The sequence below is a fragment of the Penicillium canescens genome, assembly GCF_028828765.1.
Source record: "Penicillium canescens strain IBT 15451 chromosome Unknown utg000001l_segment0_segment0, whole genome shotgun sequence".
NCBI classification, from domain to species: domain Eukaryota; kingdom Fungi; phylum Ascomycota; class Eurotiomycetes; order Eurotiales; family Aspergillaceae; genus Penicillium; species Penicillium canescens.
Genome location: NW_026703963.1, coordinates 1,456,885 through 1,484,854, shown reverse-complemented (window position 1 = coordinate 1,484,854; position 27,970 = coordinate 1,456,885). Strand labels below are relative to the sequence as shown.

General features: G+C 49.1%; 12 protein-coding genes across 12 annotated transcripts; 5 read left to right on the top strand and 7 right to left on the bottom strand.

The window, feature by feature from the left end:
* Window positions 1-1,406: 1,406 nt before the first annotated feature.
* N7446_000566 (HVA22/TB2/DP1 family protein) lies at window positions 1,407-2,512 on the bottom strand (the record flags this gene model as incomplete). The annotated part of the gene is made up of 3 exons (XM_058509333.1): window positions 1,407-2,199; window positions 2,258-2,407; window positions 2,484-2,512. 3 exons carry the CDS (start codon window positions 2,510-2,512, stop codon window positions 1,407-1,409), a joined length of 972 nt encoding a protein of 323 aa, XP_058378312.1.
* Window positions 2,513-2,966: 454 nt separating this feature from the next.
* Window positions 2,967-3,935, top strand: N7446_000565 (NRDE family protein; the record flags this gene model as incomplete). Its single annotated transcript, XM_058509332.1, has 2 exons — window positions 2,967-3,032; window positions 3,078-3,935. The coding sequence occupies 2 exons, from the start codon at window positions 2,967-2,969 to the stop codon at window positions 3,933-3,935; spliced, it is 924 nt and encodes a 307-aa protein (XP_058378311.1).
* Window positions 3,936-5,405: 1,470 nt separating this feature from the next.
* egl3 (putative extracellular endoglucanase/cellulase) lies at window positions 5,406-7,083 on the top strand (the record flags this gene model as incomplete). The annotated part of the gene is made up of 4 exons (XM_058509331.1): window positions 5,406-5,738; window positions 5,812-5,876; window positions 5,934-6,031; window positions 6,089-7,083. 4 exons carry the CDS (start codon window positions 5,406-5,408, stop codon window positions 7,081-7,083), a joined length of 1,491 nt encoding a protein of 496 aa, XP_058378310.1.
* Window positions 7,084-7,886: 803 nt separating this feature from the next.
* On the bottom strand, window positions 7,887-8,768 carry N7446_000563 (phytanoyl-CoA dioxygenase family protein; the record flags this gene model as incomplete). Its single annotated transcript, XM_058509330.1, has 1 exon — window positions 7,887-8,768. One exon carries the CDS (start codon window positions 8,766-8,768, stop codon window positions 7,887-7,889), a length of 882 nt encoding a protein of 293 aa, XP_058378309.1.
* Window positions 8,769-9,721: 953 nt separating this feature from the next.
* N7446_000562 (aldehyde dehydrogenase ALDH) lies at window positions 9,722-11,330 on the bottom strand (the record flags this gene model as incomplete). The annotated part of the gene is made up of 3 exons (XM_058509329.1): window positions 9,722-10,905; window positions 10,956-11,155; window positions 11,206-11,330. 3 exons carry the CDS (start codon window positions 11,328-11,330, stop codon window positions 9,722-9,724), a joined length of 1,509 nt encoding a protein of 502 aa, XP_058378308.1.
* Window positions 11,331-12,342: 1,012 nt separating this feature from the next.
* N7446_000561 (dihydrodipicolinate synthase family protein) lies at window positions 12,343-13,233 on the top strand (the record flags this gene model as incomplete). Its single annotated transcript, XM_058509328.1, has 1 exon — window positions 12,343-13,233. One exon carries the CDS (start codon window positions 12,343-12,345, stop codon window positions 13,231-13,233), a length of 891 nt encoding a protein of 296 aa, XP_058378307.1.
* Window positions 13,234-13,386: 153 nt separating this feature from the next.
* Window positions 13,387-16,113, bottom strand: N7446_000560 (beta-glucosidase; the record flags this gene model as incomplete). The annotated part of the gene is made up of 4 exons (XM_058509327.1): window positions 13,387-14,013; window positions 14,069-15,338; window positions 15,388-15,994; window positions 16,044-16,113. 4 exons carry the CDS (start codon window positions 16,111-16,113, stop codon window positions 13,387-13,389), a joined length of 2,574 nt encoding a protein of 857 aa, XP_058378306.1.
* Window positions 16,114-16,564: 451 nt separating this feature from the next.
* Window positions 16,565-17,544, bottom strand: N7446_000559 (transcription factor domain-containing protein; the record flags this gene model as incomplete). Its single annotated transcript, XM_058509326.1, has 3 exons — window positions 16,565-17,027; window positions 17,091-17,336; window positions 17,390-17,544. The coding sequence occupies 3 exons, from the start codon at window positions 17,542-17,544 to the stop codon at window positions 16,565-16,567; spliced, it is 864 nt and encodes a 287-aa protein (XP_058378305.1).
* A 1,542-nt stretch (window positions 17,545-19,086) lies between these two features.
* N7446_000558 (uncharacterized protein) lies at window positions 19,087-20,640 on the top strand (the record flags this gene model as incomplete). Its single annotated transcript, XM_058509325.1, has 1 exon — window positions 19,087-20,640. The coding sequence occupies one exon, from the start codon at window positions 19,087-19,089 to the stop codon at window positions 20,638-20,640; it is 1,554 nt and encodes a 517-aa protein (XP_058378304.1).
* A 552-nt stretch (window positions 20,641-21,192) lies between these two features.
* N7446_000557 (DUF1996 and WSC domain-containing protein) lies at window positions 21,193-22,662 on the bottom strand (the record flags this gene model as incomplete). The annotated part of the gene is made up of 3 exons (XM_058509324.1): window positions 21,193-22,120; window positions 22,183-22,269; window positions 22,331-22,662. 3 exons carry the CDS (start codon window positions 22,660-22,662, stop codon window positions 21,193-21,195), a joined length of 1,347 nt encoding a protein of 448 aa, XP_058378303.1.
* Window positions 22,663-23,425: 763 nt separating this feature from the next.
* Window positions 23,426-24,285, bottom strand: N7446_000556 (glycoside hydrolase family 128 protein; the record flags this gene model as incomplete). The annotated part of the gene is made up of 2 exons (XM_058509323.1): window positions 23,426-24,032; window positions 24,086-24,285. 2 exons carry the CDS (start codon window positions 24,283-24,285, stop codon window positions 23,426-23,428), a joined length of 807 nt encoding a protein of 268 aa, XP_058378302.1.
* Window positions 24,286-25,083: 798 nt separating this feature from the next.
* Window positions 25,084-27,847, top strand: N7446_000555 (glycoside hydrolase family 55 protein; the record flags this gene model as incomplete). The annotated part of the gene is made up of 7 exons (XM_058509322.1): window positions 25,084-25,381; window positions 25,439-25,891; window positions 25,946-27,068; window positions 27,122-27,202; window positions 27,260-27,352; window positions 27,406-27,599; window positions 27,654-27,847. 7 exons carry the CDS (start codon window positions 25,084-25,086, stop codon window positions 27,845-27,847), a joined length of 2,436 nt encoding a protein of 811 aa, XP_058378301.1.
* Window positions 27,848-27,970: the final 123 nt, after the last annotated feature.

Here is a 27,970-nt window from a genome sequence, read left to right as displayed (position 1 = left end):
GAAGACCAGGTACGCAGCAAATGAAGCAGCGTTTTGGTCGACAAGGCGGGTAGTTGATGATTTGATTTTTCTCAAATGGGTGGGTGAAGGGAAAAAGTCGTTTCGGTGGAAAAAAAAATTCGGGGTTTGTGGAGGAAAACGAAAGGGTAAGATCGCGTCTACGAACGAGTCAGGCTCAACTCACCTCAAAGTAACGTTCTTAATCTATGATTCTCGAGAGAATCAATCCGTAGTATTGTAGTTAAAAAGTATTGTTGAATTCAGAGAGTCGAGGGGAGGATCCTGGGTATCTACTTCCGCCACCATGACATCGCCTATACAAAGAGATCAAGTCGCGAGGAAATGACGGAACAATACGACTCCAGGGGGGGACCTGAATGTGCAGAACAATACTAGTCTCGAACGTTCAAGGTTCTATTGTACTATTTTGTTCAATACACATACTTAAGACTGCTTTATACATTCACATTGGTACTTTTCTCCATATGGTTTCTATTGTGGGATGTGCTTTCAATAGCATTTCGTAACCTCACTTCCATAACATCTTTATAGACTGTTCTATACTCTAATCCCACGGGAGTATTCATGCTCAGTTAGCAGAGCAGTGAATGGCCAGAGCCTGCCACATTTTAAGCGTCACGCCCAACCATGTCTTGGCGGCACGTGATCCATACATCTCGACCTCTTAAGTTGCTGCGAGGGACGTGACTCACTGCTTTAATTAGTGCTTATTCTCCGATGAGATCATGAGGCTCATCCTGGCAGCATCATCCGGTGGACACTGACGATCTGTGTGGTACAGTATCTCTCTAGTCTTCATATAGTGGCGCATTGAGGTCAATCCGTCAAGAATGGAACCATGGTAAAAACAGCTGAAGTATATCACGGGGGCACTATTCTCTTGGTCATATAATGTTAGTTTCAAAACAGACGGCCTGAAGACATATGAATGGGTCATTAGCTAGCAATGCTTATTCCTCATACGGAAAAGTAGCTCTTGGTAGTAGTATCGAAACAGTCACAGCCTAGTTCCTATTCTCTGCGTTTAAAAATACCCCTGGAACATGTCATCCTCTTCACATGGCCTCCGTGGCAGAGGCAAGGATAACTAGTATCATGTGACGACCGGTTGGTATTAGAGACCAGAAACATGCAGTTCTCGTTGGGTCCCATACATTAGAGAATTCTTGAAAACATCTACAGAAGAGCTATAGCTCCAGTAAGATGTGTAGGACAACATGGAATCCGGATTCAGATCAAATTCGATTCAATAATCGATATAGCAAGGTAAGCCATACAGGTCCTCCATTTCCCAGCTCAGCAAAAGCAAAATGTCAGGTTCTATTTTTGGGTTGCGGGGATCTACTCTATCCCTTCGAAAGGGCGAAACATCCCCAGGAGGCACATCAGGATCGATCATAGCCCGTTGCGCGCGAGCGAGAAATCTCGTCGGTAGCCCGCGCGGCGAAATCACTACCAGAGGAGCCAGCAGAGTCCTGCTCGTTGCCGAACCAGCCCGATGTCCATCCGCCGCTGGTCTTTCGGGCCGTGCGACTACCCAGGTCCTCGTTATCGACCACCTCGAAGGAGTTGTCGCTGCGGTTCTTACGTAGCGGCACGCCGTAGGCAAGGTCATCTGTCTCGGGCACATCCAGGTTGATGCTCTGCTCCTCACGGGTCAGGGTTGATCGCAGGTGATCCAACAGCTCGCGCTGCGAGGAAATGAAGTGCGCCTTCTCTGCTCCAGACATGGAAGACATCTGTCGCTGAAGCAGATTGCCGCTGGCGGACAGCTCCTCTTCCCGCGCTTCGCGAGTCTTGCCGGATGTTACCGAGCCCACGGCGGAGCTGAGAACTGAGTACCAGTCATTGCTGGTGGAAGCTCCGGCAGTGGGGATGTTGAAGCGTGACAAGAGGGACTGCGCGTAGGAAGCAGCATTTGGCTGGGGCGGTGTGGATGGACGCTGCGGGGGAAGACCGAGGACCTTCTCTCGGATCACATCGATCGCTTGGTAGAAGTACTGGAGTCCCAGGGCCTTGGCGCGCTCATGGGTGCGGCCGATGATATCTTCGATCTCCCGCTCGTGGTGTGTCAAGAAGGGGTCCACGTAATCCTGGTATAGCAAGCGAGCCCCTTGCGTCTGGGGGAGAACGAGATAAGACAGGAAACATAGGCGAATCCAACTATAGAATGGGAACCTGGGGGTTATCCATAATCAGCTTGCGATCTCGGGATGGCTTGAAGTGGGGAATGTACCATCCGATGATAAATACTGTCCAGGATTCTGCTAGAAGAATGACGGAGAGCACCACCCAGTACATCAGCCATGGTGCGAGTTGTGAGGGGTCTGAGGATCGGAGGGCTTTGTAGGAAGCGAAGACGGGGAAGAGGATCGTGATGACCGAGCTAGACGATAGATCTGCGTTAGCTTGCTGTCGGACCCATGTTTTCTGATGTGGACTTTTGAGGTATAGGCACTCACGACAGCAAGTCCGCGAAGATTCCGAACATGGTGGGCGATGTATGAGGAACTGATGTGAGGGAAACTCCAGGAGAGAAATCACAGCTTTAATGGAGAAGCTGCACTATCGGTTTCAGCCCCACTGTCTCAGAGAACAGAGGACACAATAAAAACCGGGACTAGGATAACAGGTAACAACAAAGACAGCGGCCGGCCGCTGAAAGATGGTAAGAGAAAAGGTGAAAAGCGCAAGAAGATGCAGGTGGAACACATCAAATGGATCACACTATGACGACTGCATGTCAGCTGGATAGACCTAGCACCACACATACATATTCGGCATTTCTTCTAGAGCGGTATTTACATTTGTCCTCCTATCCATGATTTATAAGTTCAACAATTTTTTCATATCTATACTTTAATCTCAAAGGTCATCTCGAACTGTTGTGGTCCTAACCCCCGTTCCCCGCTCTCCAGTCTCATTCTCTCCTCGCATCTGCAACAATGTGCATCGCATTAATCTCAACGGCGCATCCTGCATACTCATTGATCGTGATAAATAACAGAGATGTAATATCCCTTGCTAGAAATCTCGAGCCAAGCTGACCGATCTAGGAATTCCTGCATCGCCCTACGTCATCTCCAGACTGGTGGCCGGAGCCTTCCTCGCATGTCCTCGGCTCACGCGACCTAGCCAGATCTACACATGGAACCTGGATGGGCGTCACAAAGTATGGCAAAATTGCTATACTCACCAACTACCGTGAAGACAAGGCTAGCGAAGCCATCGGAGTCTACAGCCGTGGATTGATCGTCAACAGCTGGCTGACCGGACCGATAGACAAGCAAGAAGCCACTCGGGAATTTGTTCGAGCCATCGTCGCCAGCCCCGAAGCCAAGCAAGTGGGTGGCTTCAGCCTTGTATGTGGACACATTAACGAGCCGTTGGCTATCGTCTCCAACCGCTCGTCCGACATGGATCATATCACATGGGTTGCCACAGAGAAGGACCAGACTCGTGGGCTCAGCAATACCAGTGTTGATGATAGGACCTGGCCAAAGATTCTAGATGGAGAGAGACTCATGGAGGCTGCAATTCAGGACCATGTGTCAAATCAAACAGAGGACGAGGATGCTTTGATTGAACAATTACTACAGGTTCTCAGCACTGATACGTTGCCACGACTTTCACAGGGCGCAACTCTCGATACATATATTCAGCATCTGCGTGAGAGCATCTTCATCCCCGTCATCGGAGACACAAACGAGCATGAGCAAGCTGCAGACACTCCAGCCAACGGATCTCTGGACAAAAACTATACGTCTGGGATATATGGAACACAGAAGCAGACTGTCCTCCTGGCACGACTAGACGGGCGAGTGCGATACTTTGAAAGGACGCTGTATGACAACGATGCTAAGGCTGTACCACTCGGACAAGGCGATAATTCATTTGAATTTATCATTCAGTAGCACTTAGGACTCAATATGATACCAGAAATGCACTTGGCAATATCCTGCCCCTTCACTTTTCAACTGTGAGCCAATCCTCTGTATAACACAAAAACACACGTGATATCTATTGCCCGTGACCTGGGTCATCACGTGCGATGACGATAGAGCAAAACGCCTGTATGGCGGTCTGACTCCGTCAAGGCGGTCTAATACTGCCAGGAAAAGGGGGATATAATCCCGTTAAGAGAGAGTCTTTTCGCCCTACGGGGCATTTGGTCAAATGAAAATATACAGAGAAGATTAGCATGGCCCCTGCACTAAGGATGACACGCTCAATCAAAGAGAAGCTACCAATTTTTTTTTCCCTACCAAAGCTTTTTCGAGGTTATACACAACACGATACAGGAAGGTCGCCTGTGTCGAGGGCGCGACCGGTGTTCGAATTCGACCGTGGCAAATTATTTTGCACATGCTCACAGCTTTTATGGACGGCTAATCATTGAAACTGATGGATGGATGCTGGAATAATTGCTACAGACACAACTTTCTTTTTCTTTAATAAACAAGAAAATAAATATCCACCCAAAGTGTGGTTGCTGTGGGTGGTGACCTGTCTGCCTAGCCCTGGAGGTGCTTGTTTATCATCTCTTCCAGCAAGTCTCACTAGGCTGATGCGTTAATGTTAATGTATCTCAATTTGCCTCTCTTACCTGTTTGAAAAGGAACCTCCGAGTCTCTTTGGGCAAATTATGCCGGAGATCGCAACGGCCATACTAACCGCCCCGTCGTGTTTCACCTTGAGCAATCGCTCATTTACCCAGCGCCTCGATCTCGGCTGTCACCCCAAATCGGTATAGCGGATTCTAGAATGTATCAGAATAATATCGGTTTGATTACTTTTCTTTGACGGTGAGACTGATGCAAATTAGTATTCTGGAAACTAACCCTGACTGACTGCAGCCACTCATCTCCACACCCGTTCCCATCATCATATTAACGGCCAAGTCAGCATGCCAATTTCCGTTATACTGGGTCTATCCTAAGCTAGATTGACATATGCACCAGTCTAAACCGCTTCTGGCCGTTCGTGCTGGGACCTATGACCCCTGGGCAATGTGAACCATCGTCTTGTTTCTCCGGCGGCGGAGAAACCCTTCCTCTATTCGGGTTATTCACTATGGAGCTCAAGATTAGCCTCGACCGGGATACCGGTCATCACCAAGCCGAGGACCATCTGAGTGGCTGCATTGGAGGCCTCGAACGGTGAGCCCACATTCATGCGTGGGATCCTATTAGTCTGCGGTAAGCGCAGTTTGACAATGCCGAGCACACATATGGGACCACAGGTCTATATAATAGACGGCCTCCGGGTTCTTGTCTGCTGTTCATCCAAGTTCCTCAAGACTGGTTTCTTGACATTCATTCTTTATTTCGCAATTTTACATTCATTTTCGTCAAACTCGACAGTCATTCCCTTATACATTCAAAATGAAGTTCACCAACCTTGTTCTGGCTGCCAGCGCCGCAAGCCTGGCCGCTGCCTACCCCCGTGCACGGGATGTTGTTCCTGCAAAGCAAAGTATCAAGAAGCGCAGCTCCGGCTTCACCTGGGTCGGCGTGAGCGAGTCTGGTGCTGAGTTCGGCCAGGGTAACCTCCCCGGTACCCTTGGCTCAGACTACACCTGGCCCGAGACCTCTCAGATCAAGATCCTGAGAGATGCCGGCATGAACATCTTCCGTGTCCCTTTCTTGATGGAGCGTCTTATCCCCTCCAGCATGACCAGCACTCCCGATTCGACTTACCTGGCCGCCTTGAAGACTGTAAGTTGTACACGTTTGACGGGTCCGTTTGGCCAAAGAGACAAAGGGAAATCCTAACAACTACGATCTATAGACTGTCAAGTTCATCACTGACAGCGGTGCCTATGCGGTCCTTGACCCCCACAACTACGGAAGATAGTGAGTTGTATCAGACTTGAAAGATGCCATAACGTTATACTGACATTCAATTTCCAGCTCTGGCAGTGTCATTTCATCTACCGACAACTTCAAGGCTTTCTGGAAGACCGTTGCTACCGAGTTTGCTGACAACGAGAAGGTCATCTTCGACACCAGTAAGAACAATAACTCTTTACAGATTGGGTGAATATACTAACGATCTTCTCGTATAGACAACGAGTACCACGACATGGACCAGACCCTCGTTCTGAACCTGAACCAGGCTGCCATCAACGGTATCCGTGCTGCCGGTGCCACCACCCAGTACATCTTCGTCGAGGGTAACGCCTGGACTGGCGCCTGGTCGTGGACCAACAACAACGACAACCTGAGCGGCCTCACCGACCCTCAAGACAAGATCGTTTACGAGATGCACCAGTACCTTGACTCCGACAGCTCCGGTACATCCGAGACCTGCGTCAGCAGCACTATCGGAAAAGAGCGCATTCAGGCTGCCACCGAGTGGCTGCAGACCAACAAGAAGAAGGGCTTCATCGGCGAGTTCGCCGGTGGCGTGAACAAGGACTGCGAGGCCGCTGTCGAGGGAATGCTCTCCTACATGTCTGAGAACAGCGACGTCTGGATGGGCGCCGAGTGGTGGTCTGCTGGTCCCTGGTGGCACAGCTACATGTACAGCTTGGAGCCCTCTGACGGCCCTGCTTACTCGACCTACCTGCCCATCCTCGAGAAGTACTTCGTATCCTCCGACTCTGGTTCTACCGCTTCTGCTTCTTCTTCTTCTTCTTCTTCTTCTTCTTCCTCCTCCACCTCCACCTCCTCCACCAAGACCGCCGCCCAGACCTCCACCACTACCGCCGCTGCCATCGAGGTCACCAGCACCCCCAACAGCCAGAACGAGGTCATCTCCAGCTCTGCTACCCCCGTCGAGTCCGCCTCCGCTCCCCCTACCACCGCTCCCGCTCCCACCACGATGACTTCCATCCCCGTTGACGTTCCCGTACCCACCTCCGCCCCTACCACTCTTGTCAGCGTTACCTCCGCCGCCCAGACCACCTCCAGCGCCGTCTCTTCCGCTTGTTCCTCTACCAGCGGAGGTGTCGTCAAGCAATACTACCAGTGCGGTGGCATCAACTACGCTGGCGCCACTACCTGCGAGAGCGGCTTCACCTGCGTCGAGCAGAACCCTTACTACCACCAGTGCGTTTAATGGGGATGACACATAAGCGTATAAGCGTTCAGTCTAAAATCGGGGATGGCTTTTCGAATGGCGGCTTGGCAGATCTTCTTCTGGGTTGACCCTTATTTACTTTTATACTTTCTCTTCACTTCTTTTCTTCGATTCTACTATATAAATTCATTTGGACATTCACTTTATATATCATATTTCCAGTTCCCTTTGCTCAGACGAACTTATTTAGCCGAGACGCCTCACGGGAACCCGACGGGTATCTGGTGGGAGGTTGTTTGGGAACTTCGGGGTATAGTTAGTGATAGGAAGTAAAATGTAGGGGCTGGAAGCCAAGATGTACGTCGGCCCATTGTGGGTGTGCAATAGCTAGGTGTCTATCCTCGGCCATGACCAGGGGGTATATAATCTGCGTTTAGAAGTTGAGGGAGTAAAGAGATGCGAGGATGCAAGGATGCAAGGATGCAAGGATGCAAGGATGCAAGGATGCAAGGTTGATTTAAGAGTTTGGGACTGATAATCAGATCTAATCAGATGAAGATTCCGAGGTCCCGCATGGCACCACTTTCCTAATCGGGAACACGGGGCGCCAAGAATTCCACCCATGAAATTTAGCAAAGACGCGAGTTCAACGAGAGGCAGGGAGGGTCCTTGGCGAACCCGCCGAGTAGTACAATGATTCGCGGCTCACTGGTAGGAGGACTGAAGAAGAGAGGACCGCTCGCGAGCATTCAACCAATGTGGAAAGAGCCAACTAACCACAGGCATTTGTAGCAAGTAGCAATTTTGAGTAGAGATCCGACACATGTATATTTCGATAAATACTATGGCAATAAAGAAAAGTCATGATCATGCGCCCCCTGCAAATAATCGTAATCATCATCAACCCACTGCACGGCAGGCACCACACGCCCCCAATCAACCTTCCCCTCCAAACTCCGCGGCAACACAAACTTAAGCTCACTCCGATACCAGCTCGCAAACTGAATAGAAACAAGCATAACTCTCGGATCATCAGTCCGATTCGGCATCCCAGCATGCCACAACCTGAAATCCCGAATCATCAATGAACCCTTCGGCAACCTAGGCTGAATACCAGGACTGATCCGCCTCCGCTCCTCTAAAACATCGGCCTTGATCTGCTTATTCTCAGTGGTTTGATCCAGCACAGATTGATCTGTGTCAGTATGACTACCCAGCCACACCTCCGTCGCTCCATTCTCAGGCGAGGTCTCGACGAGATTGACATTGACACAGTAGGCGAACGGCATGCGTGGCATGTCAAAGTCAATATCGATATGTACTGGCTGTCTCTCTGTTGCTTTGAATGCCGTGTTGGCACTGTAAAAGCGCATTGTTGGGTGTGGGCCGATCATGCTTTCGATTACGGATGTTGCGAAGGGGTTTGCGATTATATCCTCGAAGATGTAGTCTGGTGAGCAGACGGGCTCTTGTTGAATGTTGCCTGTTCCTTTGCCGAAATTTCTATGGGTCTCTGTGCGTGCATAGAGTGTTTTTGCTTCGTCGACCATTCGCTCATTGAGCTTGTCTAGATGGGATGGGTTGACTGCGTTCTTGAGGACGACTATTCCGTCGCGGTGGAGGGCTTCCAGGCATTTCTGCAGGTTGTGTGATCCGATATTTCGAGTTGCAAGCTCTTCGTCGGTTAACTCGATGAGCTTGATCTGGGGTTCTTGGGAAGCCATGACCTGGGGCTGATGAATCGATAGGAAATGTATCTTTCTTCATGATATACTAACCATAGACACATTTTTATATGTATCCAAACCCCTCTGATGGCAGGAATGCAACGTTGCTTTCGGGACAATGTAGCACGTTTCCCCTCATCCAGTTACGACCCGACTGTTGAAGTTGCCTGTTTGGGTTAGTGTGGGGGCATCGCCCAGATGATACAGGGGAACTTGGATATTTTGAGCATCTAAGTACCTTTCATATTTGAAATCGCAACTTTTACCGGTATTAGTTTATGTGTACCTGATCTGTGTCTTGTGTCTGTTCATTAGCTATTGCGTACGTCATCACGAAGACCGAAAAAGCCGGGAGATCCAATTTCTTTTGCTAGCTTTACTTCCTTCGAGTTCTATACTGTTATTTTATCTGCCGGGAACTACTTGTGGTAGATTTAAGAGGTTTCGCATTGTGACGAGTGGACAGTACAAAGTACAAGCACATTGATGAGTGAAAAAGTTGGAACAGTCAATAATATTTCCGAGCTTCATAAACTAATGGTAATTGTATCTGGCGGCTAAAATGGCGGCACTCAAGTGTTACTACTCGTACACGAGAAGCTAGTGCCTTTGGGGTCATTATGAATAGACATTCCAGAAGCATAAAAACCAAGAGCACACTAGAAGTAACTGATCAGTATAGTTCAATAATTTAGGGAATGCTCTTACCAGGATAATACAAATAGTAATTGCCAAAGTGTTCAGAAGGGTCAAAGCAATCTTCTTAGGTGAGGAAAACCAGAGACCTTCGTTCATGTGCAGCCAGAACATGCCAGTGAAGCCAAAGGTAAACCAGCTACCAAAGAGCGCAGTCTTTCAATTAAGATCCACAGGTCAGTATGTTCTCAGGTATTAACACCGGTACATGGCCTCGTTCTATCGTGCTATCCACATAATAAATCACATCAGTTTTATAATTTCGTACCCATGTTCACATGAACAGCCTTGACCTGGCTATAAGCTTCAAGACCAGCCTCGCCCAACTCCCGTCCAATACCACTTTGCTTCACACCACCAAATGGGATACGCGGGTCACAGTCCTGGCTACTGTTAATCCACACCATGCCAGACTCAATCTCTGCAGCGACGCGGTGAGCTCGCTCCAGATCGCGGGTGAAGACAGATGCGCCGAGGCCATAAGTGGTATCGTTAGCGCGGCGAATAGCTTCTTCCTCGTCATCGAAGGGGAAGATGACCACAACAGGGCCGAAGACTTCTTCTTGGGCGATGCGCATCGAATCAGTGGCATTGACGATAACGGTGGGCTGGACGAAGTATCCATTCGCATTCTTTGCATCCATAGGTTTATAGGAGGCACCACCGGTGAGAATTGTGGCGCCCTCGCTCTTGGCAATTTCGAAGTAGGACAGAATGCGGTCATACTGAGCACGTGTGACTTGGGGACCTTGGAAGACGGACTCGTCCCACTGGTCACCGATCTTGACGCTTTCAACTGCGGCTTTGTAGGCAGCAGTGAAGGTATCGAGGATATCACGATGAACGAAGATGCGCGATGTGGCTGTGCAAATCTCACCCTTGTTGGACATGATACCGGCGTGCGACCACTTGACTGCTTGATCCATGTCTGCGTCGGGGAAAACGAGCAGAGGGGACTTGCCGCCAGTCTCGAGGGTGATGTTCTTAAGAGTGCCAGCAGCCATCTTCATAATTTCCCGAGCAGTCCCAGTTGATCCCGTGAATGCAACCTTGTCGACCAGTGGGTGCGATGCCAATGATGCGCCGGCTTCGCGGCCGTATCCGTTGACGATGTTTACCACACCTGGAGGGAACCCAGCCTCCTTGATTAAGGTACCGAGAATCAGAGCGCTTAGGGGGGTTTGCTCGGCAGGTTTAAGAACAACTGTGTTTCCGCAAGCCAAAGCAGGGCCTAGCTTCCAGGTTGCCATCGACAAGGGGTAGTTCCAGGGGATGATCTGGCCGACAACCCCGATGGGCTGGCGGATTGTGTAGGCGAACTTTTGTGGAGTTGTGTTGATGGTTTGACCAAAAGTCTTATCGGCCCAGCCGCTGTAGTAGCGGATTGTGGTAATTGCCTCTGTGAGGTCTTCATCAACAGCGACGTGGTATGGCTTTCCTGTGTGGGAGTTAGCAAATTACCAGGCTGTTATTCCATATAATGCATACCATTATCCCATGCATCAATAGAAGCCAACAATTCACGGTTTTCCTCCATAAGATCGGCCAATCGGCCCATGAGCTGACCCCGTTCTGTAGCGGGGAGCTGTTTCCATGAGGGGTGAACTAGGGCCGCTTTGGCTGCTTCCACGGCGCGGTTAACATCTGCGGCACTGGCAGCTTGCACAGTAGCAATAGGCTTGTCGGTGCTGGCGAGTCGATTAGTAAGGGGTTATCGTTGCTGCATGGTATGACATACGCGGGATCAAGAGAGGTGATGGTTTGTCCTCCCGTTGCAGGTACAATTTGGTTGTTAATGAAGAGTCCAGTGGGCTGCTTGTAGCTGCGCCCATTGGGAGTGGTAATATCGACAAAGAGATCCATTTTTACTCAGAAAACTGATCTCAAGGCGCGAAGTGTTTGATATAAGATCATTTGGTTCAGGCTATACCCGTTCTGGCATGTCCTTCCGACAGATCTCCGACCAACTAGGCAAGTGTTTCCTTATAAAGGCATTTTTATACACTGACTTAGTTAACCAAGATGGTAGTAATGACAAGGTTGGAAAGGCTATAATGAATGCTTGACAGTTTCACATTGTTGTTGCCAAATCGAAGGGAGCTTCCAAGGTTGCAATGAACGAGAACATTGCCGAGATGTCATATATGAAACTCTACATGGGATGGAAAGCGATATTCTCTCTATTGACAGATGCGCTACCTGGCCAACGGAAGGACTTCTAGTCCTATATCATGTATTAAGATCACAGTTCAATTTATCTAATTTTGTTGTCTTGAGTAAACAAAGGCTCAGTATATCTCAAGGCGCAGTGATTGGCTCTTCACGGTAACAGGCAGTAAGCTATGGATAGCAATTGTTTTCCTGCCATTGCATACAGACTGATGGATGCTAGCAATGGTCATGTGATGACAGGTGACTTACAATGCCCTATAAGGAAAGCCATCAAACAAAGAGCTACTAACCTAGGAAGATATCTACTGTGGGGCTGTGGGGCTGTGGGGCCGCCGCTTTAGGACCATTTGGTCGCGTCGATCCCGTGTTGTATGGATTTGACCCCAAATTATTGAACTCAGAGTAGAAAATATAGCGCATGGTGTTCAATCAGGGCAAGGCTTGAAGAAGATTACATTGTCAGCACGAACAGGAAGGTGGGGTGAAATTGATAATGGTGGGTTGACCCCAAAGGCAAGTGATTCCGACCGCCCAAACCCTACTCTCCGAGTATACAACCAACGTAGATGGAAAGAGATTCCAACATCCCAACTATATCTAGCTCACTACATCTTCATCTAGATTCCTCTGTCAAAATACCCCTCCCACCTCCAGACAAATAACCTACTCCATTCCTAAACACCCCCTCTACACAACTTCCAAAATGGCATCCCTCGGCGGCATCATGGTAGCCCTTATCACCCCCTTCACAGACGATCGTACCAAAATCGACGAAGTCCGCCTCCAATCACACATCGAGCACCTGATCAAAGCAGGTTGCCACGGCCTCGTACCAGGGGGCAGCACAGGCGAATTCACAACCCTAAGCCTAGCCGAGCGCAAGCAGTTAACAGAGCTGTGCGTAAAGTTCGCCGCAGGCCGCGTTCCTGTCATTGCCGGCACTGGTAGCACCTCGACCGATGAAGCCGTCGAGCTCTCCGTACACGCCGCCAAAGCCGGCGCCGCTGCTACAATGGTCGTCCCTCCCTTCTATGACCCCGTCAACCTGGAGCAGTTGCACGAGATGCTCAATGAGATCTACACTTCCTCCGGGCTGCCAATTGTCTTCTATAATATTCCCTCCGCCAGTGGCTTGACGCTTTCGCCTGCTGAGATTGCGGGGCTTTCTAAGGTTGGCGTGAAGTATCTGAAGGATACCTCCGGCAATGCGCCTGCGCTTACGGAGCTTATATTTGGTCTTTCAGATCAGATTACTGCGTTCAATGGTTGGGACACATTGACATTCTATGGGCTTGCTGCTGGTGCGCCTGGTGGTGTGTGGGGTGCTGCGAACATTATCCCTGAGTTAGCGGTTGAGCTTTGGGATGCTGTTTCTGTTAAGGGGGATCTCAAGCGTGGACGCGAGATTTGGGCCAAGGCTTGGCCTATTTGCAAGTTCTTGGAGTCGCACAACTATGCTGCTGCTGTTAAGACTGGTTGTGAGTTGATTGGGCAGCCTACTGGTGGTTTGCGTAAGCCTTTTGCTTTGCTTAGCCCTGAGTTGACGGCTGAGCTTAAGCTATTGTTACAAAATGCTGGAGTTAAGACTATTTAGGTTGGATTTGATGTTTAACTGTTTCAATGTTTAGATATGAACAACTTATGTGGCTTTCAATAAACATATTCGAGTGATCAATTCATAAATCCATAGTAATGTGACTTATTGAACAATTTCCAATTCCTATCTACTTTATCTATTCCCATCATTCTAATTTCCATTACCGTTGACATGCAGAGATGGAGTGTGCGCACCAGGCCCAAACAAACCGTTCCACTTCCTTGTACGGGTAACATTGAAGGTCCCCGAGAGTGAGTTCAGATCGCCAGTGCCAACCACAATTACTGTATACTTTCCAGCTTCGCTAAGCCATGCAGAGTGACTCTCATCCCAGAAACTCGTGGCAAGAGCAAGTGGGATTGAGATTAAGATCTCTTGTTTCTCCCCATTTTCCAGTCTAATCTTCTTGAACCCCTTGAGCTCTCTGATTGGGCGTGCAACGCTGCTGTTCGACGGAGGTGAGATATAGACCTGGGCAGTTTCTGCGCCACCGCATGGTCCAGTATTTTCTACCGAAACGGAAACTTCCAGCACTTCCTCCTTGATCTTGTTCAGGCTTTCCAGAGGTTGCGAGATAGAAATATCCGACAGACGGAAATTCGTGTACGAAAGACCGTACCCGAAGGGGAATAGGGGCTTAACTTTGGTCTTCTCGTGATACCGATAACCGACGTAGATATCTTCGCCGTACAATACTCGTCCTCTCTCTGAGCGGTAGGACAAGTAGGTTGGGTTCTGTTCGATAAACTCTGGGAAGGTAAGAGGTAACTTTCCAGACTGCAAGATGAAGTCAGTAAGTAGGAACTTAAGACCCAAGGCTTTAATTACTGACCGGGTTCACATCTCCAAAGATAATGTCCGCAATCCCATTGCCTGTTTCATTTCCGCCATACCAAGCATGAAGTAGTGCCTTGGTATTCCGGGCCCAGGGCATGCTTACAGGCGTACCGCTTTGCACAACTACCACAGCATTTGGCTGGACAGCGAGGACCTTTTCGACCAGCTCATCGGACCGTGGTGGAAGTCCCATGTGTGGACGGTCGAACCCTTCGCTTTCCCATTCCCCGCTCAGTCCAACAAAGACTATGACCTGCTCAGCCGTCTTTGCCAGACTAACAGCCTCTTGGATAGAACGCTCTGCATCAATGCGTCGACATCCTCCAACTCTCACTCCTCCAGGCCCAAACGAAACGACTCCGTGCAATTTCAGATTAGAAGTTGGGGCAGTACCATAGTCGACAAGAATCTTGTATTGATGGTTTGCTTCAAGATATTTGGAGCCGCGCTCCTCTGGAGTGCCAATACCGAAGAATGACGTTCCCTGGCGCTGGGTGGTCTTGTTGTCAACTACCAACTCTCCGTCGATAAAGAGCTCTCCGGTGCCGGCGACCGTAAGACCGAAGTCATACACTCCACTTTCAGACGGTTCGAAGATACCTTCCATTGTAATGTAATAAAGATCCGAGTGGATCTCTGGGTGCTTGTAATCCATCAAAAACGCAGAGCTACTGGTCATGTGTAACTTGTCGACCGGATTTCTATCCTTTTTGGTGGAGGGATCAGTAAACACGCTGAATGTATACCCGGTGCGACCGTCTTCGGTCTTCAACTGAGAGCCAAGGAGGGGCAATTCCTTGTGACCGTAGACTCCCTGTGTGAAAGTAACACCTCCGGTGCAGCTGCTAGATATTCCTTCCAAGGGAGTGACTGTATAGTACCCTGGCAAAGCAGCAGAGCCTCCACCACAGTATGCCGCAATATCGGCATTGGGTCCGATCACAAGAGTCTTTTTAGCTGGGTCAAGAGGAAGGATGTGACCATCGTTCTTGAGCAAGACAATGGATTCGGAAGCTGCTCGGCGAAGCAGTGCCTGGTCTTCAGGCAAATTACGTTGGACTTCGAGTGCGTTCTCAGGAATTCTTGAGCTAGCCGTTAGCTTTATCATCTCCAGCATCGAGCGGACCCGGTCATTGATAGTCCTTTCGGACACTTTATTTGATGTGATAGCATGGACTAAACCCGGTCCCCGGAATCGAGTTGGGCCAGGCATCTCAAGATCCAGTCCGGCATTGACGGCTTCAGACACGCTGTAGGTTCCAAACCTGTTTTGGTCAGCGTTGAAAGCAATATAAGGTCCGGACGGTGACACACCAATCGCTCATGATGAGACCTTTATAGTTCCACTCCTTTCGAACAACATTTTGCAGCAAATCCGGGCTTTCACTCGCATGGCATCCGTTAACCTTGTTGTATGAAGTCATCAAAGCACCAGGATTGGCACCGATAATCGCTAGTTGGAAAGGGAGTAGATAGATCTCCCTCAATGCTCGCTCCGTCACAAGCGCGCTAACAGCAACTCGTTCATGCTCCTGGTCATTGCAGACGAGGTGCTTTGGTGTCGGAATGATATTCTCAGTCTGGACCCCCAAGCAGTAACTGGCCGCCAAGGAGCCAGAAAGGACAGGATCCTCCGAGAAAGACTCAAAACCACGTCCCCCTAGTGGCCCTCGTTGGATATTTATAGTGGGACCCAAAAGGACATGTGCCCCCTTCGCCTTGCATTCGGCACCGAGAAGCTTTCCAAGAGAAAATATAAGGTCTGTGTCAAATGAAGCACCTAGTGCGGTGGCACAAGGAATACAGGCCGCTGGAACACCATTAAAAAACCGAGTCCCTCGGACACCGTTTGGTCCATCTGACATTCGAATTTGAGGGATCCCCAGTCGTGGGATTGCTGCTGTGTGCCAGCCATCGACCCCTGCTCTTGAGGTTAGCGGTGCAATGCTCTAGAAGTGAAAATCACACACCTGATAGAAGGGAGACTTTTTCGTTTAGGGAAAGTTCCTCGAGCGCATGTTCAATGTCAATGTCTGACATCTTGGCGGAAGTGATAAAATGTATAGAGGTGTTTCGAACACGAAAGCAATTGGATTTTTTTGCGAGCGGAACTCATTCTTATGTTAAACAGGAAATCTCAGGTCATGTAGAGATCCTATGTAGGATTCGATAAAGAAACTAATTTGCAATCGGAAAACCTCCGGAACACAAGTAAGCCGCGAAGGTCGTCCGCGGGTGCATCGCGGAGTATCGGGCTTGGGCACTTGAGTGGAGACTCCATTTGGCTAAATGGTTTTGCTTGCCACTCACGAGACATTTGAGTGCCAATGTGAGACATCTCTGTGCTTTAACGATTGTACTGATTAGCCTAAAGCTATGAGCTCTGGTCTAGGCTGCGCATCTTGTGGAACTGCTCCGTACGCTTTGAGCATGCTACCGGTTCAAATAGAGTTGTGAAGACTTTATACCACAATTAGCTGGTTTCATAGCACTACGAGGCTCTAGCATTCATGAGCGTTTGCAAAATGTCCAACATCTCATGTACGTCACTCGACTCGTCCTTCCAAAACTTCAGCATCTTAGCCACATCAAAAATCGTCTCTTCCCAGCCTAGAGGCAACAGATGCACAAGATTTGTACACCGCTCAGCAGCAAGGAGAACCAGTGCGCTTCGTGTACACGACCGGAGCATAAGCCATGTTCCATGGTGACGGTGGTAGAAGCCTATCTGATTCTGCTGGATTCTGTCCACGCAGACCTTCAGCCCCTTCCGAAGAAAAGCATCACTGCTTGCATGAACACGGCCATAGATTGCCTCCACTAGAAAGTGCCAGTACATTGTCTCTTGACAGTCCAGGAAGTGTCCACGGAGGATAAATCGAAAAGGCTCGTATTGGTCTGTGTTTGTTGGAGTTTCAGCATCGAGAGCTAAGGCTTCAGGCAGAGAGCGGAACCTGGCAGTTCCAAGGCATTAGCAAATCTTGACATTTCCTTTCTTGTCGAGGATTTGTGCGTACCATGCATCTTTCTGCTCCTCAAAATCAAGGATTGCATATACCATGGTCGATTCTGAGATTGCCGTGTCGGGTCGATAGAGGTATCCCAAGATGCGATTTTCCAATCTGCGCAAGGCAATCTCAGCCAGGTAGAAGTACCATGCTGCCTCGTCTTTAATTTTCAGCCCGTCGGGTGGTGAAGGAAAGAATGTTGGGTAGCTGAGATCCAAGACGTTCTTTTGAAGGTTTAGCTCCAGTCGAAGTTCTCTATTGGCAAAGTTAAAAGGTCAGATCAACCGGTCCGCAGCGAGATAACTTACAACTCAGACTTGAAGCAAGTCCAGTAAATTCTCTGCTTAGTGTTCCATTCATCTTCGTAGCGGCTGTCGTTTGTGCTTTGGGTGGAAAACCCCTGGCAGCAGGCTAATGCCTGTACAAACATCCTCCAGGCACCGACCGGTCGCAATGTTGCCATTAGATAGACACCGGCCAAGAAAAAGCACTGCGCTTCTATCGCGCCATTTCTGCAAAGGAGCATGCCCATTCGCTTTTGTGCAGCGAGGAAGTACGCCTCAGCCTGTAGGAACCCCTTCGACTGACGAAAAGAACAGGAGGACACACCCGGCTCATTTTTGACAAATGGACTTACAATCGAGCCATGGGCATATAAAAGAAGCTTTTGTTCAGTAAGCTAAATGTGGGACCGAACTTTCGACAAGCCGAAGGGAGCTTACTAGAAGACAAGATGTGGCATCCCAGCCGATACCATTGTACCTAACCATCTTGACGTATTCTCTTACATCTTCCTCTTTTAGAGTTGGATTGAAGATGTGCACATCGTCGAAAAATCTTCGAATAAGGCTATCAGCCGCTTGAAGATCGAGATCAACAGATATTGGTAGTTCCGGCTGAGCTTTGTCTTCGTCAGGCCGAGATAGCAAACAAATTCGCAGGTCAATTTGGTTGTCGAACACAGGCCATTTCAAAACCTCCTCTATATTAATAAAAGATGGTTTCCACTCAGTTTGCTGGTCTATGACGGACGATCCGATGCTGAAAGAGATAGGCGACGTGGAAGAAATGCTGTTAGACGGAGCCACCGGTAGTTCATTGGATTTGGATTGGATCAGAGATTCTAGATCATCTATGCGCTTCAAAATCGCTAGACTCGCGGAATCAAATCTGTGGTCTCGGTCAGGTCGGAATCTCTGCACGCTTTTTCGAGACACTCACGTCGAAGGATCTATCTGCTGATAGCTACATTCCGCCCCAAGACGGACACACGATGCGCACGCGGGTCGGGTATTGTCGCATTTAGTTCGTCGAAGACGACATGTATGACATGCCTGTGTAGCTCGTTTTCGCGGATACGTCCCGGCAGCACGAGGATGTTTTCTCTTTTGACTCGCCTTGCCAGGAGGAGATTCTCCTTCGGAAGGGGACTCCGATTGGTTCTTGGACAAATAAACCGTCCCCATCAGGGTTGAAGGGCAGTCTCTTGACTGGCAGATTGAGGCCTAGAGAAGAGTTCACGAACTGAATTAAGTAGTCCGCGGAGTTTCGGAAACCCAGGGGTTTTCCTACGCTGTTTCGGTTGTAGTGCGCAACTGAGTTTTTCGCTCGTCAACATGGGGACATTCGATTCGCCATGGTGCGCTTTGTCCCTTCCCCGGACTACAGACTCTGGGGATACCACTGCGGGGGTTCTCTCGCTTGGGAGATGAGGCTAAGTCTGACATGTTCGATCCGAAGCGGTTAGCCGGCCTGTGCAAATACGCCACACTGCGTGAGATTTGGCTTTCCTCCCCCCTTTCGGCAGTGGAAAATGAAGGACCATTCGGGCTGGAGCTTCCACGCCTCGTCAAGGCTTCATTGCGGAATCACGGAGGTCTCTGATGGAAAAATAATATATCAGGGACTTGACCACGACAATTCCAGACTTCAGCGGCCTTCAAATCAGCTTTCTGTCTGACGCATCTGACAACCAAGATAGCCATCAGAATAGGAACGAGTCAGGATGAGCGACAAAGACAACAGGACAACCGCCGAGGTTCATGATGTTCACAACAACCCTGGAGAGTGGAGCCTTGCAAGCGTTCTACCCGATACCGGCACGCCCTGGTATAAGCAGCGGCATCTTCTGCTTCTCAATCTCGGGATGATTATTCCCTACCTATCCTCGACTACCAACGGCTATGATGGATCTATGCTCAATGGCCTTCAGTCAATGAGTCAGTGGCAGCACTTCTTCGGCTCGCCGACCGGAACCCGTTTGGGCTCACTTTCCAACGGTGTCATCTTTGGTCAGATTCTCGCTTTTCCCATTGCTCCTTGGCTATGTGATCACACAGGTCGCCGCTTCCCGATTTTCATCGGATCGGCTCTCCTGGTCGTTGGTGCTGTTCTTCAGTGTGCCGCCCAGAACTATGCCATGTTCTTGGCCTCCCGCATGGTTATCGGCTTCGGAGGCCTGATTGCAGTTGAAGCATCCCCGATGTTGGTCAGCGAACTGGCATATCCGCCCCACCGGTCTGTTCTAGTTGGTTATTATAACAACTTGTGGTATCTCGGGGCCTTGCTTGCTGCATGGGTCACATATGGAACCTATTTCATGGGACCCGATGCTTCTTGGGCCTGGCGCATTCCCTCGCTGCTGCAAGGACTTTTTCCCTTGGTGCAAGTGATTTTCGTCTATATGCTTCCAGAATCGCCCCGGTATCTTGTGCAGAAAGACCGATATGATGAAGCCCGAAAGGTACTCACCAAGTACCACGCCGGCGGAGATGAGAACTCTTCGCTTGTCGACTTTGAGATGAAGGAAATCATCTTGCAGATCCAGACCGCCAAAAGTGTGTCGTCAACCGGATATCGCGAGTTCCTTGGCACTCGAGGTAACATGCACCGCCTGTTTATCATCATCGCAGTACCGTGCATGATGCAGCTTTCCGGTAATGGCCTCATCGCCTACTACCTTCATCTCATTTTGAACTCGATCGGCTTCACCTCGGACCCACAGCAACTCCGTATTAATGGTGGCCTGACAGTTTTCAACTTGGGAGTTTCCATCATCCTAGCTTCATTCATGGAAATTGTTGGTCGGCGACGCCTGTTCCTATTCTCGACAATAGGCATGTTATGCTGTTATGTGATCTGGACAATCCTCTCTGCCATAAACGAACAGAGGGGCTTCCACGATACCTCTCTTGGTACCGGAGTCATCGTTATGATTTTCATGTACCAGCTCTTCTACAACGCTGGTCTCAATGGGCCACCATGGGTCTATGTTACCGAAGTCCTTCCCACCCACCTCCGTGCCAAGGGCACAAACATCATGCAGATCGCATCGACGTGTGTTATTCTGTTCAATGGATATGCCAACCCGGTGGCGATGGATGCAATCAGCTGGAAATACTACATCGTTTACTGCTGTGTGATTGCTGTTGAAATTGCTCTTGTCTACTTTGGATTCCCCGAAACCAAGGGGCACAGTTTGGAAGAAGTTGCGTTGATCTTTGATGGAGAAGAAGCATTCGGTGAGGTCTCTGAAAAACGGACCCCAGCTGAAGTTTAGGCTGGTTGATAGTGCCTGAGATGGCAGTCTGCTTATTGCAAATCAGTGGTTTACGGATGTGGACCTTGATCAGAGCTTGGTGCTCCGGACCTCCTGATTAGGTTGACTCTACCAATATCCAATCAGAGTTGTATAATCTTTCCAAGACATTGCTTAGCTATGTAGAGCAATGATTGACTATTGCAAAGGTCTGTGCATAGAAGACATAGGATGGAAACTAGTGCGTGTATAGTCTCTTGCTTTATGAAGGTACTCCACTTTGTACTAATTAAGAAAGCAGGGTAAATGTAGTGATTGTTAGAGCCGGGTTCGGGAAATATAAAGCGAGCACAAGGGCGGAATTCGGCCCCGATTTTGATTATTACCCGGGGCTAGTGGGTAAGCCCATCCTCGAAACAGGAAATAAACCACTCTATCTGAGAAATAAGGGTCTAAGAGCTTATGCCTTTGAGAAAACCAACCAAAAAAGCGTCAATTCCGCGACACTGACTACATCTGGCTACTATTCTTCCCCTATACTCCTCTCCCGGAAATGGCCACATATGCAGCCCCCTAGTGAGGAACCACGGGGTATTGCAAATTCTGACAGTTGCCCGTGCATTGCTGGTAAAGTCCGATAAAGCCATAACCCCCGCAGTTTTGACTAGGGTTGCCGCTGCAGGGATAAAGACAATTTCCCATAGGCGTGACAGAAGGCTTCTTGGCAGGGTCAATGCTATTGCCACAGTAGCACTCCCGAGAGTTCTCAAGGCCGGCAATTGTATACCCTGCAGCTTTGCAATTCGAAATGCACTTTTCGACCGTCATGTCGGCGCCCGCCGAGCTGGAGCCACTAAGGATCCTTACGCCCCCTGCATTGTCGACCGCGCAGCCAATCCATTCCCAGCCCAGCTCACCGATAACATCGGTATAGTAATGCTGCGGGGAGCCAATTTGTGTGGGCGCTCCACAGCCAGTCCTGACTGTCGCGTCATTGGGACCTGGTTGGATGGGATTGCAGCCCGGTAGAGCAGTCAGCCATCCACCAACCTCTTCATCGATCGATGGTTCCAGCAGACATCCATCCGCGACAGTGTCCGGATAGAGATGAATTGGCGAGCATTCAGTGATATCTCCACCGCTATCATTGCACGTGTCAATAGCTTCTTGGAGGACTGAAATATCCCACCCGTTGACAAAGTCGCCATGTAGCCCGTATCCCGTGGGGTCACCGAAAGAAAAGACAAACGGTTGGCTGTTGCCATACCACATGTCTGCAAAGTGCTCGGTATGCCATGTAATTTCGTAGAAAATAGAGACAATGCGCACTGGGTGCGACGCTGGACATGGGCCATTGTCATATGTTTGGTTAGGATAAGCCACATGAGACTTGTGGTCCGGGCTGTCCAAATTCACTCCATCCCAGCAGGATGGGAAGTAGACCTGAGCGCGAAGGCCGTTGGGGCAGTTGGTCGTTGGAAAGCCGTTTGTTTGGGGGTCGCTGGACCGTCATAGTTGAGACAGGCGAAACTTCTCGCATCGGCTTCGATGGTGTCCTTGTACTGGCGGTCGAATGGGCTGCCTGCAATCATGCGAAATCCGGCTGGCGGTGCCACAATTTTCCCGTCCGTAGTTGGATCAGGGCGTTGCCTATATTTGCAAGTGTGAGTGACTATGGCTATTTGACTAACGATGACCTAGGAACCCTTACTCGTAGTATATCAGAGCTCCACCGTTCTGTGGAACTTGGATGAAACTTCCATTCTGAGCATGGTAGTAGAGGGCAGCGACCCAGTAGTTGGATTTGTCCTCAATTGCAGAGCAAGAGTTGCACTGCGATTTCTGGGTCATTTCATAGTTCATGGTAAACCCAAAGCCGGATCCACCCATGATGGTGTGAACATGATTGGAGGCTACCCCAGGTGAGATGAGTGGATCCGCTCTCTCAATTACCAGAGGTGTACTGCATGGCACCTTGAAGAATGCAAGTGCGGGACTGAGATATATCAGCAAGGAGGGAATATAGCTCATACAAGCTGGCATTTTCATCATTGCTCTGGTGGGTCTCTTTCCTTCACATAAACTTCGGATGATCCTCTCTTATCGTGGCAAGCTGAACTCCTTTTATTCTCAGTATTCTTGGCTGTGAGTCGTTCGCCCCGTTAGCACAAATCTAGGTCAGGGTCTCTCTAGGCTTCGGCGTACAAGAAAGTATGCACACGGTGAAGCGAGACCTAGTTACTATCTCCGAGACTCCGCATGATACATAGAATTCAGGGGGCAAGTCTCAGGAGATTGCTCATTGTACAGGCTCGGGCATTAGTTGAGATTCCTGCCTGGTTACGTTGAGTAGCACACGGTGCGAGAACCCTTGCCAAGACTAGTATAGTGCTAAAAAACCCCGCATGAATACGGCAGTAGATTGAATAGTTATATTAAACTTGCATACTTTGCGGGGTCAGCCTGCAGTATTTTCGCCGAGATTAAAGGGTCTATAGTAGAAGAGGGGGGGGGGGGGTCCGTTGCCACAATTGCCGGGCCATACGCACGGTTTTCAGAGAAGAATCTAGGACTGTAGACTACACTTTAGTGACAGCATGAAATAAACAAACAGGATACCCCAGAATACTAGCATAGTTACTGGTTAATGACATTGGTATATCCCGCTGGTTTCAGCTAACCATTGTGTAAAGACTTGGTCAAAGTCAACGCTGAGCTGCCCATTCTGAATGTAATTCAATTCAATCTGACACTCCCTAGTAGATGTCTACTTTGCCTCCTAGTCATATGTAACATGATAGAAGACTCAGATAGTTGCGTAGGTGCTCCCCAAATCCGACAGTGCAGTTCCATCCGCATTGATGAGATATTGAGGGAAGGCACCGAAATACGCATACCTCTCAACGTAGCCCTGCGAGTCCAACCAAGGAAGAGCCTGCTCCAAAAACGCGATCTGCTGCTCCTCGCTTCCATAGCACTCAAACTCCGTAATCCAAATCGGGAGACCCAAAACGTCATGCGCGTTTGTCACATTACCTTCGAACCAGACAGCACCGTTCTGACCATCGGGAGTAACACAATCCTGGTAATAATGAATAGCTGCAAAGTCCAAGTGACAACCGGTGCAATTTCCCAAGAAGTAGTCAGTCCATGTAGCGGTATTATAAGAGCCGCCAGACGATGAGCCAACATTATTCCACAGCACACTGGGAGATCCAATTCGCACGGTTCCGGCAAAGGGCTGCATGTACGTGAGATACCCAGCAGCGGCCTTCTCGGGAATGATATTGGATGAAGCATCATAAGTCAAATCAGGCTCGTTGAATCCAAGGATGTTAACTGTTCCAGGAGTTTGCACAGCAGCCGTCCAGTCTGGATCGGCACCGCTGGGCAGTCCCCACAACATAGGAACACTGATGAATGGGTCAATTAAACATAGCTTTTCACTTGATGGGGTTCAACTCACAATTCGAATGATGAGTCCAGGTTCCAGGATGGATATCCCCAGTCATAGGCCCATGACACCTTCGTGTGTCCCTTAAAAAGGTTGGCATACACGGCGTTTCCGGAAGGGTTATTGTTGTTGTACGCAATGCCTCTCTTTGCAGCAAGGCCGTTTGCTTCAGGAAGAAGGAAAACAACCAGGAGAAGATAGGTATAAGTCATTGCTATCAATTGAGGCGGAGGTTATCGTGGTAGGGAATTGCGACCTGTCCTGAACATAGGCAATGAAATATTTTGACAATTACATGTAAGGATAGAGGAGAGTACCCCTAGGTCATTTAGAAGTCTTCGTTTGTCTAAAATACACTCTACTACGAGCTTCGCAATCTTTACTTGTGCTACCCAATTATTGCCAAAAGCCGTAACCATGTTCCGGCTATTTGATTGCTCCTCACCGGTTGTTTCCTTTACATTAGTTCCCCTTACACTGAAATTAGGTATGATACTACGCTAGAATCCCAGTCCAATGGAAACGTCCGGACGTTAAGACGCGGAATTTCGGATTCTATTCGAAGCTCAATTGAGACCAAATCCCAAATTCTCCAAACATCTGCTTGTTTGAACTCGAAGAGCTGACTTCCGGGAAAACGAGGGTTACAATGGGATAAACTTCCTTCACGGATCACTTGCATTAGCTCCACATCTTTTCCGGCTGTCAGAATCGATTCTGCGGAGTCTCGGGTCCAGCTTGCCATGTATATTGCTCGGATGGATCTTGCACCGGCTTAACGTAGCGCCACATGCAGCTAATTTTGAGGGGAAGTTGGGTTCCAAGTTTCTTCTTGCCTAGTCTAGCCCAAAAATCAATTCTACGGTGATGATGGTGTTCATGATAATTTTGATACTAGTTCCTAACAGAAATTGGTATCTTTCTCATGATATATCCACGCATATAAATAGGATTGAGCGCCGTGGTCTCTCAGATTCATCCTTCACTTCAACCAACTCACCAAGGCAAAAATGGTTCGCTTCAATATATTGGCTATCTTGCCTTTGGTACTTAATGCAAGTGCTGCCCAGATAGATATTCCGTCCGTCGATGCCGCTGTCTCTGCGGCGCTCAAAGACTATGGGAACTATGGAGCATACACCGGCCCTCAAAAGAAGCCCCCGGCTAAGGCAAAATTCACGCAAGAAAACGCATTGCTCGCCGATGGTTCAACGTTTTGGTTGGAATCAATTAGCCACCAAGGTGTTTCTGCCTTTGGAGCTTCTGGATATCAAGTCTTTCGCAACGTCAAAGACTTTGGTGCGAAAGGTAACTTGCTTTCTTGATCAAAATATAGCGAGATCTATATATTGACATGGATTCTAGGTGACGGTGTTACCGATGATACTGCAGCAATCAACGCAGCAATTAGCAGCGGCAGCCGATGTGGACAGGGATGTGGTTCAGATACAACAACTCCAGCACTGGTTTACTTCCCTGCCGGTACCTATATGATTTCGTATCCGATCTTCGACTACTATTACACGCAAATCATTGGAGATCCCAGAAACATGCCTGTGATCAAAGCAACATCAGGATTCCAGGGCGGATACCTCATCGACGCCGACCCTTATTTCACTTCGGAACTTAATTGGGGATCTACCGTCGTATTCTTCCGACAAATCAGGAATCTTGTTCTGGATCTCCGCAATATTCCCACAGGTAACACCGTGAGTGGCATCCACTGGCCAACCGCACAGGCAACCAGTCTTCAGAACATGGTATTTCAAATGAGCTCAGCCTCCGGCACGAAACACCAGGGTGTCTTCTGTGAAAGCGGTTAGTTGCGATCCCTCTGACAGTAAACGGTGATCTGCGACTAATAGTTCAAAGGCTCTGCCGGATATATGGGTGATCTTGTTTTCAACGGCGGAAACATCGGTGCAGCACTAGGCAACCAGCAATTCACCATGAGGAATTTGACGTTCAACAATGCAATCACCGCTATCAGCCACTACTGGGACTGGGGATGGACTTATAAAAACATCAATATCAACAACTGTCAGGTCGGCATCGATATTACCTCAGGAGGCCATGACCAGCAGAGTGTCAGCTCCCTTACCTTGTTGGACAGCTTCATCACTAATACCCCAGTGGGTATCCTTACTGCCCGAGACTCCACCTCCAAGCCTCCAACGGCTGGTAGTGTTGTTCTTGAAAACGTCTCCGTTCAAAATGTCCCTGTAATTGTTCAAGGCCCCAGCCAGACAACTGTTCTCGCTGGTGGAAACGTCCATATCGATGCTTGGGGACAAGGCCACAGCTACACCCCCAATGGCCCTCAGACCTTCCAGGGTACCTTCGCGCCAAACTCTCGCCCGGCATCCCTCCTACAGGGACAGCAGTTCTATGAACGCTCCAAGCCTCAATACAGCACCGTGAGCGTATCCTCTTTCAGCAGCACTCGAAGTGGTGGTGCCAAGGGTGACGGAAAGACAGACGACACAGCCGCTTTACAAAAGGTTATCAATGATGCTGCATCCTCTGGAAAGATAGTTTACTTCGATGCTGGTACGTATCTTGTGACCAGCACTCTCAAGATTCCGGCAGGCTCCAAAATCGTTGGCGAAGCCTACCCCGTGATCATGTCTAGTGGCAGTTTCTTCAACAACATGGGTAGTCCCCAGCCTGTTGTTCGAGTTGGCGCTTCCGGTGACAGTGGTCAGGTTGAATGGTCGGACATGATTGTTAGCACACAAGGTGCACAGGCGGGCGCTGTTCTCATTGAGTGGAATCTTGCTTCTCCCTCTGGTAGCCCCTCTGGGATGTGGGATGTACACGCAAGGGTTGGAGGTTTCGCAGGCTCCCAGCTCCAGGCTGCACAGTGTATTGCGACGCCAGGCACACCTACTTCGACGCCGAACGCAAACTGCATTGCTGCCTTCATGCTCATGCACATCACATCATCTGCAACTGGTTTGTATATGGAAAACAATTGGCTCTGGGTTGCGGATCAGTATGTTCCCTCTATTTCCCGTCTTAGGATTCCTGCTAACCTACATGAATTAGTGACCTTGATGGAAATGGTCAGATCACCATCTATAGCGGTCGTGGCATGAATATTGAGAGTACCCAGGGAAATATTTGGCTGTAAGTCCCGCGTTGAGGTCCGAAGAAAATATCAAGATGAACTAACTGAACATCCAGCTCGGGCACCTCGGTGGAACACAACGTGTTGTACCAATATCAACTCGCTTCAACCAAGAACATTTACATGGGGCAGATACAAACAGAGTCAGCGTGAGTATTGCATTTCCGTTAAATGACCGAGTCCTTTTACTAATATTTCCCAGATACTACCAACCAAACCCTCTCGCCACAGCTCCATTCCCGGTCGTCTCATCTATCCATGATCCCAACTTTACGACCTCCTGCGCTGGCAAAGGCAAGTACTGCGCTGAGGGCTGGGGTCTGCGTGTTCTAGATTCAACAGGTATCTTCATCTATGGGGCGGGATTGTACTCTTTCTTCGATAACAATGATGCCTGTAAGCAACTCAGTCCGATACCATCCAACCTATGTTAAAACTGACATTTTCTAGCATGCTCGGCTCAAGACTCCGGAAGAAGCTGCCAGAACTCAATCTTTAGTCTTGAGGGGTCATCTTCGGTCTCCATCTATAATCTCAACACAGTAGGATCGGCCAGTATGGTTGATATTGACGGCACTAGCGTTGCCAACCAGGCTGATAACTTGAATGTTTTCAATGAGAATATCGCACTGTTCAGAAAGTGATTTGGGCGACTTGGTTGGGTTGTTTGGTTGTCGAATATTTTCTTTTAAGTACTCTACACATATATCTTACATATCCCAGAATTGTACACAGCACATTCTAGACTAAATAATTGTTTGGCAATT